We start from the raw sequence: 13,074 nt of genomic DNA, 5'->3' as shown, positions 1-13,074 counted from the left end.
TTATCAACGTTGAAAGGGCGTATGCCAACTCTGTAGTCAACAATGACATGGATCGTATCATTGATATCTTCGGTCGTCGAAATGGCAGAGACAGTTATTTCTTTTAAGTTTTAAAGTGTTTTTTGAGCTCATATGATAGATTCATAGGTAAGAATATTTCATTTCATATGTAGGCCATTGTTAGTGCATCGTATGACCCTCGTTTCCTTTCGACTGTTTCGTAAAAATTTGGGCAACTTGTGAGAAATTTTTGGGCAAATGGTTCACCGCCCCCCCTGGCAAAAAAATGCCCGTACGCCCATGGGCTTGGCCTATCATCGAAGACAGGAGAAGGATCTTCAAGGTAATCTTCAAGTAAAATCTGCAAGACAAAATTTCAAGCTTATGGTTTTCGAGCCTTTTAATTGTGTATCTTTTTTTGTATTTTTGGTTATTTTAGCTTAGGTTGGCAGAATACATGCAGGCGCTATCTTACGATATAGGCGTAGAAAAAAAAAAGTAGAGACAGTCAAAATATGATGTGCTATGAAACTACACAAAGTTAACGTAATAATTGTGACTCAGTATTTTCAAACGTTGAACTGATTTCCAGACACACAGTAAGCAAAATTCAACGGTTCAGCCTGTCGTAACCGTGTGTGTCAAATGCGTCCGAATCGTAGTGGATCTCTTACAGACTGATTTTGAATCTAAGTTAAAAGCTCTTTACGCTATGGCTTCAAATTGACCCTATACAGCTTATTCAATTAAGTGCGCAGGCACTTCATTCATTCAAAATGAAATTCGTTAAAATAAGTTTTTGCAGCAAATTGTACAGGTAATCATGCGTTTCGAGTGCAGTTTGGGAGAAATCTGCACGAATAAATTTTCAAAGGCTAAACAAACTGTATGAACACGTAGGGCGAGTGCTACTTGCATGTGTACGATTACGTTTAAAAACTGCATGTAGCTTTTAAAAGTTGACCTGATTTTCTAAGTTTAATGTTTGCCTACAACAGAAACACGCAAAAAGAAAAATATTCGAAGCTGCCATGTACTGAAAATAAGACTTAGAGTAGTATAGGTAAGTTGTTAGGTGTTGTAAACAACTTTCTACACCGCACAAGTACATCACCAACAATTTTTCATAGAAATGCTAGTTTTGAAATCAAAATCACCTCTCCTCACTATGAAATTTTCCTTTTCTTTTTTTTTTATCCTGCAAAAACATCCAAGGAATCCTATGAAAAATAATGAGCACAGGAAAGAATGCCCACACCACCCCAGAAGGCCTCTGCCTGATATTTCAATATTCTAAGACTAGTCTTCCAATTATTTGATATTCATTTGTCTCTAATTTAAAAGAAGAGGCCTAAACACAATGCATATGGGGCAAAGCAGGGCAAATTTATTAACAATGTTTCAAAATATAGAAAAATCGTTGGTGGTCTTTTCAAAGGGAAATGATATGAGCTGGGTCACTTTGTGGCTCAGCTTCTTGAGTGGTGTAAATAGAAGGGCATCGTTAATGACAATCGTTAATTCAACAAAAACTGTGTATCTCATAAGTACATTTGACTTGCATGGACTATTTTCAGCTGTTTCATAACATGAACACGAGACTAAATGTTACTAAATGTTACGGGCAGTGTAGTCCATGGGCCAGAGTAGGTTCTCGGTACCTTCATCTGATGAAAGGTTTTGTGAAAGACTCTTCAAATTCACTTAATAGCCGTCGCGAAAGAGTAGCTCTTACCATTTTTTTAGTTGACTTAATATAGAAAACCAGGAAAAAATAACAACAACAAAAAGAAAATGTTCGGGAAAATGCATGAAACCGGAACCCAGTGAAGTAAAACACAGAGCAATCAATCGAAATTGTTTTTAACTTCACGTCACAACGATTCAATAACAAATGAAGAAAGTTATTTAAAAAGACTGTAACGTAAGGAACAAAGAGAGGAAATTTTTTTTTACAATTGTCACAATTCATTTAACATTGAACATTTTTTCTTGATTAAAATTAATGTTAGAATAACAATAATGTTAGTAATGTTAAGACCCCTTTCTTTAAAATGTTTGAATTAAATTGTCAATTATAATTAAGTAAACAGTAATAACAAAAAAAAAAAGGTATCACTGACCAGCTTCCAGATGGCTTGTTAGCTCAGTTGGTAGAGCACTGCATCGGTAACGCAGAGGTCTTGAGTTCAAATCCTGTACAGGCCTGAATTTGTTTTCAGGCCTTTTTTTCACTATTGCTTAGGTAGTGTTCACTACTGCGAAAATCGCTTTTATATTCACGTCTTTATCCGCAGTTTCATATATTCACAACCGTTTAAAAAAGGTATCTCTGGTAGTTTCTGCCTCTTTTAGTGCCAAGGGACGTTCATTAATTTGCTATCCATAGAGGGGGGGTGGGACAAAGTTTTTTAATCAGTAAAAGAACCATAGGAGAAATTATTGTCATCTTTAGGAGCTAAGAATAGTAATGGCTACCTCTTGCATTGTTGTGTATAAAATGCTCTAAGACAAATTCATAGTCATATTCCGCTAGTGAAAGAGGTTACTAATTTTATTAATTACTTTTTTTCCATGTCTGGAAACAGTCAAAACTGTTGCTGAATAAAGCCTACAAATAAAACCACGAGCGGGAATTTTGCCCTTCGTCTTCCATCGCTAGATTGCATTATTCATCCTGTCGATGTCATCTGTTTGTAAGAAGGAAGCGAATAATGTTTTCGTACACCACGAATGTGAATGTACACGCTGGCGTTACTCTAAAAAAAATACAAAATACAGTAAAACCAACAATGAACGTAGACATTTCACATAGAATACGATCTCTGAATATCTTCAACAGCGCTCCGTAGCTGGATTTCCGAAACTCAGGAAGAAAAAAAAAAAAAAAAAAGAAAACCGCAAAAACTTACACTAACACATCAGATGGAGCACAAAAACTTGTAATAAGGATAATTATCTCAATAATTTCAGAGTATTAGAACATATAACTGACGGAAACAATGTCATGACACCTATATAAAACTAACTTCGAATTTTGTAGCCTCTTATTGTATCTATCGCCTGTCTCTTCTTCCCAGTTTCTCACAGACTAGGATGTACAAATAAGTTCAAACACCTCATGGGGATAACTCGTCTTTTAAGACCCTTTTCTTTACAAAGCGTATGTAAAATTAAATTATGTAAAACTTATTACCAAATCTCCTTGTATCATCAATTTTATCCTTAACATTCTGCATTACCTGAAGGCACTGGCAATGAATCATTTGTAAAATCCTCTTACTCCTTCATCCCTAAGATTTTAAAACTAAACTTCCGTGAGAGGAGACCAGAAAAAGAAGGAAATATCTATTTCATGGAAATGTGGACTTAATCACTCAGCGGTAAATGGAAGTCAATCCAAAAACTGGATCCGGTCCTCAAACAAGCTGGTATCAGTTCTTCGCCAATTTCGGTCCAGCCTCTCTGTTCATTTTCAAAGGTGCTGACAGGGAGAATTTCTTTAGTAACCAGGAGTTTTTTTTGTTGCAGATTGTTTCCTTTATTCTGATGACCTCCATGTGTGATCCAGAAGTGATATTATAAGGAGAAGCTAGATGCTAGTCAATCTTAAGGGGCAAAGGGTTGATTCTTTTCAATCCTCCTTGTTGGAAAGAGGTGTTAAGAGTAAAGTTTTTTGGTTGTTTGTTTGTTTATTTGTTTTTTTCCAATAAATGACAACACTTCAATCATACACCCTAAGCTATTAATATGATCAGAGTCAAAGTACTTCACATGTTCTTGTTTGTCAAGGTTTCACCAGCTTCTTGATGATTGGTGTTCCAAAATATTGACTGTAGCCTTTCTTCAGCTCCTCATAGGCCATGAATTGCAGTTCTCCGTGCGACGCACCAAAAATACCTGGAACGTCACCCTGGTCAAGTAAAGTAAAATGATATGAGCTAACTTCATGTTCCATCCAAAGAGCAAACTGTCTGCTTTACAATGCATAAAAAATGTTAAGAAGAATTTATACCATGATCAATCTTGGGAAAATAAAGAATTAAGTGAGCTAGACATTTTGAGAGGAAGGTTGCATCTCTAAATTTTTCATATGGGAACTCGTGACTGCTAATTTCATAGCTTTGTGTGCAGTTACCATTGACTAGAGAGTATATCGTCAATTTGTGTTCGCAGCCACTTCCCGTTAATGTGCTTTATCTGTGTCATTGTATCTATCGATGTAGGAGTTAAATGCCATTATTTGAGCTATGTCAAGTTAGCGAGGCCTTAACCCTTTAACTCCCAGAGGTCGTTCACACTCAACTTCTGGTTGTAACATCCATACATTATCCAACAAACAAGTAATGATAATATTCAAACTTATCAGGTAGAAGTTGTTACTTTGATATAACACAGAAATGTGTAGCCACTAGAGGGGAGAATGAACAATCAGATCTTAAGAGTTAAAGGATTAAATTAGGCTGAATTAGATTTTGTTTTTACTCTTTCCCTCCCTTTTTCTCTTTTTGATTGTTTCCCTACTTTTTAGCCGGTTTAAAAAACCACTGAACTAAACACTAGAAAACACTCAAAGAATGAACACTTTTCGTTCTTTAATTCTGTGCGAAAGAGAATTCACCAATATGACAATTTATAACCTGACTTAAAGTCATTGCGGAAAAAACAACCAAACAAACAAAAAACAGGTCAACGCCATTTATGTAAACTCGCACAGCCACAGAATTAAGAAAGGGAGCGAAAACTGAATAGTTTCTTTGATATCAGCGTAGATTTAGAAGGCCTATTTGGCGCACCGTTTTATTTTCTCGCCGAGTGGAAGTTGCTGTTTCACAATATTTTTGTTTTCAATCATTTATAGCGGTGAAATATCGCTTTCCAAAATCTAACAGTTTCAAAACATGGCCAAAATTTATCACATACAACATCAAGAAACCGAATTCCGAAAAGTCGAATTCCACTTTGATTCTAATTTCCCTCGACGGTTTTGAGGTTTTGCGGTGCCTTGAAAGAGATCAAATGAAAAAAAAAAATGTGCTAAACGTCGCACGCGAATTTGCTTTATTCTGCACGTGCAGAGGGCTGGAGTAGTCATTAAGACTAACATCTACATTTAAAAAAGCATTTGATCGCGTTGAAGTATCGGCAAGAACAGAGTCATGAGGTTCACTTTGAATAAATGATTCGACAAAACTTTTCTCTCAAGTTTTGATAACTAAATTGAATTTTAAAAAAATATATTTTTTGGGCAAGATGGTAAGAGGATAAAGTTGAAATTGCTTGACTGAACTTACTTCTTTTCTGCTTTGAGAAATGGAATCTTCAGGACTTAATTATCTTCAAGCTGGACAGGTGTTCTCAGTCGGTTGTGATTTGCGTCCACGGGGCGTCCTACAATAAAAGCCTCATAGGGAGGTTTTAGAAATTTCCATTCTCCAAACTAATGAAAAATAAATGTCCTTAATCCATCAAAATTTCACATTTGTTATTTTCTGGTTACGGAACTAACGTTCAAACAATATTTTGAAGGACTTATCTCGGACTCAAGTTACAATGCACAAAGGCTGTGCATACAGAAACGAAGCTACTTGGCGACGATTTTGACGCAAACGAAAATAAACAGTTGGAGGATTTGCCACAGTCCGATTTTTCCCGTGTACCTGAAAGATTTCTTCTATCGGGAAGGACCAATTCATTAACTGTGAATTTTGCATACTGAAAATTAGGCCCATTGTTTCTTTTTGTAGTGATTCAACGCATGTTTTCATCTCGAGTGCGTCAACGCACTTAACGATTCTTAATCAAGGTTGTCGATCCTTCTATTTTCATTTATTAATAAAGTTGACTTTTCTTGTCAGTAAAGGGCTATTGTGTTAATACGATAAACAAAAAATATACATGGTTGCTTGTAGAAAAGAAATTTCTCTTACTTTGTTCGACTCGACATCTTATCTCAGAAGAAATCTTTTAAGTACACGGCGAAAATCGGCCGGTGGCAAATCTTTTAGTTGTTGATTTTCGTTCTCAGCCGGTTTGTAGCATTTATAGAAAGGAAGGAGAAAAGGAAAAATAATAAAGTTACAGTACTTTTGTCATTTTTATCTTATCAAAACCATGAAATCAAAGTTGTCATGATGTGCATAGTCGTTCTTGATTTTGGACGATGTCGCGAGCATGCATGTAGTATTACCTTCCAATATAAATGAAAGAAAAAACACAATTTAATTAAAGACGTTCAGGGGTTCTTTTCATCCATGTTTTGAGAGCACGACTTCTTTTTGACGCTAGTAAATGCTTGCGTTGTCAGGGACAAAACAGTGTGATTCCATTTTGTTATTTTTCGGCCTTACGAAGTGCGTGCGTTTCATTTCATCATGTAAGGTTTCCTAAAACGTTGTTTTTTATCTTAAGGCTGATGAAGATTCTATGAAAATCATCTGTGTTTTATTTATCCCCAAGTTACGCTTTAGACACTCATACCATTCCGAAAAGTCGCAACATTTATTAATAGATTCCAACTTTTTTAAGGCTGCTACACTCAAACAGTGCTTTTTTATTCTCAACGACAGACAGAAACAAGAAATTAATTATTAAGAGCATGAGAGATATTGACTATTGTGACAGCAACTACTCTCCCAAGAAACAAGCGCCGATGACAGTATCGTTTTCAGAGCGTTTTTTTTTTCTTGTTAAAAACTCTGGAGGAAGCGTGCTACATGCTATAAAAGGTAAGCCAGTTTCCTTTGACGTTTGCAAGTTAAAATCTGAGAATGATACATTTCATTTTTAAATGATTATTTGGAAATAGAATGATACCTGATAAAAAATAAAAAATATATATATCTATACATATGTTTAAGTATATATATATATATATATATATATATATATATAACTAACTGCAGACAGTACTGTTTCGGCCTTCTGGGCCTCATCAGTGCAGTGCTGATGCTAGGATGGAGGTAAGTCAATATAGCTACCCCAAGTGATCTCACACATGTGGGATCACCTAAGCCATGCCAGAGTGCTCAAACTAGATAAACTAGTGAGCGCGCATAATGCTAACAGCAATGACTCATCCTAGTAGAGTGCTCAATTTGGACATGAAAGCAAAGCTTTGTATGCCAAAGAGCTATATCTATATATATATATATATATATTTTCCGAAAAAACTAAGATGATATGATCCTCCTCCTCTGAGGTCTGAGGTCTGAGGTCAGCGAAACTGCATTCCTTGCAGCTATGTAATAGGATAGGATGTAGGAATTACCATAATATCTCTAATTCTTTAACGAACAGTGAAAGGATCTTTTAGGTCGACGGATTCACAACGTGAGCTTTTCCTCGTCTTTTTCAAGTAATTTGTTCAAAGAGGATGTGTTAACTGATGATGAACACCGTCTTTATCAAATCTACAATTTTAAGTTTGCAATGCAGCAGAAAACCTTTAAATGTTAAAGTTTTGGGCAGAGAATGAGAAAAGTTTAAATTTTTTTCTTCTTGTCGACTTTATACATCTTTCCACGACTTCCTGCGGAACGCAAGGTTCTGGACAGTTTGTTTCTTCAATGTTGCCCAAGAGAGAATTCTTCAATGTGTCTCTTCTTAATTTAGTTTAATCGTTGAGCGAAAGCGTCGCATTCAACATTCATATCCAATCACATGACCAAAATACTATGCCAATCGTGTGGGGATTTGCTTTGGGGGGAGTAAAACTTGTTAAAAACCTATGACCCTTGCAATTGTACCGAATTTTTTTGCTTTTCTTGTTAGATTGGCGAGAGAAAAAGCTGCGTTATTAAAAGTAATCACTTATTACGGAAACAATTGGGCGGGGAAAATATTAAAAAAAGCCTTCAATCATTTTAAGTAAATCTAACAAGTTGTACTTTTCTTATTGCTAAGAAACATTCAATTCAGAATTGATTCTTACGTTGCTTCATATATGCTTGTCTGTCTGTCCATCTGCAGTGATATTTTTTTGTCTGCTGGTTTGCTAAGTAATCTACACTTTCCAGTTTCAGCATCAGTCAGAATGATGTGGAATTCAAGATTCCAGATTCTCCTGTCTTTTTTGTTTCTCATGGATTTCGTTACTGCTAAAAAGCAATGCAAGACAGAAGTTAGCATACCTGGTACGGCTCTCAAAGGATGTATCTTTAAGAAGGTCCTAGTAGCAGCTCCTCATGTGTGCGTTATCGCCTGCGAGAGGGAAAGGAAATGTCAAAGCTACAATTATGTAATTGGGGAAAAGTCCTGTGAATTAAACACCCGGACCAAGGAAGCAAGGCCTGAGAATTTCCAGCCAGATGATTTACGCTTTTACATGGGACGCATTAGTGGTAGAAGTATGCATCCAGTTTAGTTTATTTTACATAAAAACCTTTCTCAATGAGTTCTTAGAAAAAACTCGCCACTTTCCAAGAGCAAGTCTCTGACTGCTTTTTTTATCAAACAGGGCCAGTGTCTTATTGCAAAATTCGCCCTTCATACTACATTAATATGAACTAAGCTTCACCGTTCCTAATCATGATTATTCCATGTTTATCTTGCCTGCCCAAATATATCTTCAACTCTAATCTGTTTTGCAACTTCTATTACCCTTAAACTATTAATGGAGTCATGTCTATATCGTAGCCCCTTTAGGATCTATTCCGGAATTACCAGCGTCATCGTGCCAAGAGATAAAACTAAGTGAAGGTAAAGAAAGTATCAGCAAAAAGTACTGGTTGGAACAAGCTAATATCGGAAGTTCAAAGTTGGTTTATTGCGACATGAGCTTGGGAGGTAAGTCAGTAAATCAAGAACAGAATTACTTTACATAGTGTTTGGTCTACCTTCGCCCTTGCCTTTTGTGAAATGTTTTTACCTTGTCTCAGTGTTTTCTTTCGATTGATTTCCAATAAGACATCAATGAATGCAAAGGCAGCAATAACGATTGTGACAAAAATGCAAACTGCTCCAATACTGTTGGGTTTTATAAGTGCATCTGCAAAGAAGGATTTACTGGGGATGGACACTTGTGCTCAGGTAAAATAGTTACAGACATACCGAGGAAAATATTTAATTATTTTTCGCCTAAAAACACTGGAGGTAAATTTTAGCTATCTACAATCGAGTGAGTGAATAATAGACCAATGATAGCTTGCATGCTATATCAGAGAAGTCTTAGTATTAAATAACACAATTTTAGCAGGAACTACCATCCTCCCAACACTGAGTTTTGCTTCTTAAGCTGCATTACTCATGCATGTTTATGTACGGAGTTGCCATGATCTACATCAGGTTTTTTTAGAGCCATGAAATAAGGAAACAAAAAAAAAGAAAATAAAGAAAATAAAGTCAAGAAAATATATTATCTACGTTGTGAAATTTACGTTTCAAAAGCCCAGTACGTTGAAGACAAAAAGGAGGAAGAATTTTTATTATTTGAAAAGACTAAAGTAATTACAAATCGTGAGGTGACAAAACTAAATTGCAAAATGCATCTACGGTTTCTTCTCAGATATTGACGAGTGTAAAGGAAATCATTTCTGTCACGTGAATGCTACATGCATGAACACCCTTGGATCACATGTATGTCAATGTCAGCCTGGATATACTGGAAATGGACAAAACTGCGCAGGTGAATTTAATCTCTTCGCGACAATATTTAGAACGGTCCTGCACGATCGACACGTTAAACAACAGCGCCGCACCAATCAGCCGCAATGCAAGAAAATTAGATAATTGATCACTCATAACTCGTTTAAATTTAAGCAGCCATTTCTCATGTTAGGGACGTCTTAGGTAATGTTCTTGACTTTTGAATGACAAATTTTGGAGACTGATACATTGATTTTCTGCTTTTAAATGAACTCTACAACAATGATTCTCAAAAGCATAAAAATAAAATCGCTCATTTGGCTTTAAGCCCTCTGCACAGGATGGATATGTAAGATATTATCCATGGAACTACGTTTTCGTTGACGCTTAAGATACATTTGAATGAAAAAGTTGAAAATTGTTCATCATTTAGTTTAATAAAATAATCAAGATACTACGAGCGCCCTGATTGGTCAAAAACCTGTCGTTTATTGCACCGGTAAACCCATGGAAAATTTAAGTTTATGTTGTTCTCTCTCAGACGTTGACGAATGCAGCAAGGCTTATGCCGTTAAAATGAACGTATGCCATCCAAATGCATCTTGCGCTAATACCCAAGGCTCATACAACTGTTCTTGCAATCCTACGCTTATTGGAGATGGTTTTAATTGTGAAGGTTAGTTTAATTTTTCATGAAGGCGATGAAGTTTATATTTGTTTCCCACCTTGAATGTAACAGCAAATTGCTCAGAGTTGACTTTCATCCTAAATTCACATCGAAAAAGCATGATTTTACGCGCCCTTTTACACAAAACGAATCAACCTTTGATTATGTTTTAAATGATTTAAAACTCTTAAACGTACGTTTACATGATTTAGACATGACACTCTCCGGGGAACTCGAAAAACCTCTAAAAGAATCTCTAACGTTCAAAGTTTCCCTTATAACAATAACAGTTATGATTAATGAAACTTGTTTGACTTTAACAAGCCAATTTGTGCTATGAATATATATATATATATAGTTGAAGGATGCTAATAGGCAGATTACAAACTGAGAAATAATTGTGTTACCACAGAATACCTCTGAGCTGGTATCGTAGTGTGGGAACTGAGGATCAGTTAGGTCTTAAATGCATTTGGTAGCATTCATCTGTGGGGTAAAAACAACTCAGGCTTTGATGGACGATTAAAGCAAGAGGAAACACAACTCTTTATAATGCTATCATTTCATTCTAGCTTTTTTGTGCATCATCATTTTCCAAAGTAAACTCTTCTTAAAATTTACCTCATGAAATTTGTTCTTGTAAAACACAAGTCCTGTCTGGTTGTTTTCGAACTGATTGACTTGAAAAATGTCAACAACGAAAAAGTGTTATCTTTAATACTACAAACATTTGTAATATTTATTTAATTTAATAGCCGACCCATGTTATGATTATCAAAACTTGAGTGATGCTAATAGAAAGAGCAGTTCCGTTACACCGGTATCTGGACCAGTGTTGTGTGAGAACCAACTCACCGGGGGATGGTATCGTTTTGTGGGAGCTGCAGGAACAAAAATGCCTACATCTCGTGTGCCAGCAAACAGATGTGGCACAGACTGGTCAGGCTGGTTGGATGGTATTCATCCTACTGTAGAAGATGGTAATGTCAACAGGAATGTCTGCTTTAATGATCGCTCTACTGGTTGCAAATACTCAAAAACTATTGTTGTAAAAAACTGTGGATCCTACTTCATCTACAAACTTCAACAGCCACCTTGTAACTCACGCTACTGCGGTGCGGACTAAATGTGAAGCAAATATTACTTTGCGTGGCAAGAGGACTCATAAATCGCTCTCTAGGTACATGTGTATAAGTCTTTTTTTTAACATGTGACGTAGTTAATCTTTCTCCTCAATCGCAAACCTTAACAGTAGATTTTAACTATGGTGGCAAACAGGTATTTAATTCATTAGAATGATAATTCTAATCAGATAGCCTATGTCATCGAAGAGAGTTGCCCGAAGTATCCTCAAAGTAATCTTTAAGTAAAATATGCAGGACACAAACTCTCAAGATTATGGTTTTCGAGCCTTTTATTTATGTTTTTTTTTTTCGCTTTTTTCATCTTTCAATTGCTGTAATCATCAATCATGGTTATTTTAGCATAGGTAAGTGGAATACAAGCAGGCACTCTCTTAGGTTACGGGCGTAGAAAAAAAAATGTGATGACAGTCAAAATCTGATGTCTTGTGACACTGCACAAAGTTTACGTAATAATTGTGGCTCTGTAATTTGCAAAGTTAAATCAATTCCCAGACACACAGTAAGCAAAATTCGATGGTTTAGCATGTTATAACCGTGTGCCAAATTTGTCCGATCGACCAGGATTCATTCGTAATGGATCGCTTACCTATTTGACTGATTCTAAATCTAAGTTAAAGATCTTTAAGCGATGGCTTCAAAGAGTCCCTATACAGCTTATTTAACTAAAGGCGCGGGCACATTATCCAACAACTTTGTAAACCGTTTAAGTACATCACTAACAATTTTTCACAAGAATGTTTCAGTTTGAAATCGAAATCATAGTTTCTCACTGTGAAATTTTCCTTTTTTATCCTGCAAATTTATTCAAAGAATCCTATGAAATTGTCTTGTCTTTTGAATCATCTGATGTTCATTTGTCTCTAATTTGCAAGAAGAGACCTGAACAAAAAGCAAATGGGGCAAAGCAAGGCGATTTTATGACAACATATCAAAATATAGAAAAATCGTTGGCTATCTTTTCAAAGGAAAATGATATGAGCTGGGTCACTTTGTGGCTCAGCTTCTTTAGTGGTACAAATAGAAGGGCATCGTGTCTGTTATCTTGTCATTTAACAGAAACTGTGTACCTCTTTGTAAATACATTTACCTTAAATGGACTATTTTCAGCTGAGTTTCACAACACGAACACGTGAAAAGACTCTTCAAATTTACTTGATAGCAATCGCGAAAAAGTAGCCTTCACCGTTTTTTTCATCACAACTATTCAGTAAAAATGAAGTTATTGAAAAAGATTGTAACGTAAGGAACAGAAAAAGAAAAAAAAAAGAAAAAAAACAGAAAACCTTACACTAACACATCTTATGGAGCACAAAAACTTGTGATAAGGATGAGTGTCTTAAATATTTCACAATATTTCAAGATATAACTAATGAAAACAATGATATTACAATTATTATATAAAACTAACTTCGAATTTTGTGGTCTTTTAATTTATCTATCACCTGTCTCTTCTTCCCAGTTTCTCGCAAATTAGAACGTACAAATAAGTTCAAACACCTTAAGGGGTGCTCCATCTTTCAAACTCCTTTTCTTTACAAAGTGCGACCTAATATTAAAGATGGTAGCCCACTAGGCCCGCTTGGCTGATTCCAAATTATACACTGCGGTATGACTCATAAAACTAACAAGGAAATCAACTTGTATCATCAAATTTATCCTTAATATTCTGCCTTACTT

At 35.7% G+C, this 13,074-nt stretch overlaps 1 protein-coding gene and 1 pseudogene across 1 annotated transcript; both read left to right on the top strand.

Annotated features, from left to right (window-relative positions):
* LOC149053325 (zinc finger MYM-type protein 1-like) overlaps positions 1-297 on the top strand; it is a 2,567-nt pseudogene extending 2,270 nt beyond the window's left edge.
* Positions 298-8,024: 7,727 nt separating this feature from the next.
* LOC149053324 (uromodulin-like) lies at positions 8,025-13,074 on the top strand. Its single transcript, XM_089190556.1, has 5 exons — positions 8,025-8,348; positions 8,638-8,787; positions 8,908-9,030; positions 9,506-9,625; positions 11,008-13,074. The coding sequence occupies exons 1-5, from the start codon at positions 8,036-8,038 to the stop codon at positions 11,376-11,378; spliced, it is 1,077 nt and encodes a 358-aa protein (XP_089046682.1). The 5' UTR covers positions 8,025-8,035; the 3' UTR covers positions 11,379-13,074.

The sequence above is a fragment of the Pocillopora damicornis genome, chromosome 1 (assembly GCF_964200805.1).
Source record: "Pocillopora damicornis chromosome 1, jaPocDami1.2, whole genome shotgun sequence".
Classification (NCBI taxonomy): domain Eukaryota; kingdom Metazoa; phylum Cnidaria; class Anthozoa; order Scleractinia; family Pocilloporidae; genus Pocillopora; species Pocillopora damicornis.
This window is presented reverse-complemented; position numbering and strand designations above follow the sequence as displayed.

What these genes read in the sequence shown, in the direction of transcription:
- LOC149053324 (XM_089190556.1), top strand. Translation starts at nt 8,036, where the DNA reads ATGATGTGGAATTCAAGATTCCAGATTCTCCTGTCTTTTTTGTTTCTC. An exon ending in GGGACGCATTAGTGGTAGAA is followed by an intron (nt 8,349 to 8,637) that starts GTATGCATCCAG and finishes TCTATATCGTAG; the next exon opens with CCCCTTTAGGATCTATTCCG. An exon ending in TTGCGACATGAGCTTGGGAG is followed by an intron (nt 8,788 to 8,907) that starts GTAAGTCAGTAA and finishes ATTTCCAATAAG; the next exon opens with ACATCAATGAATGCAAAGGC.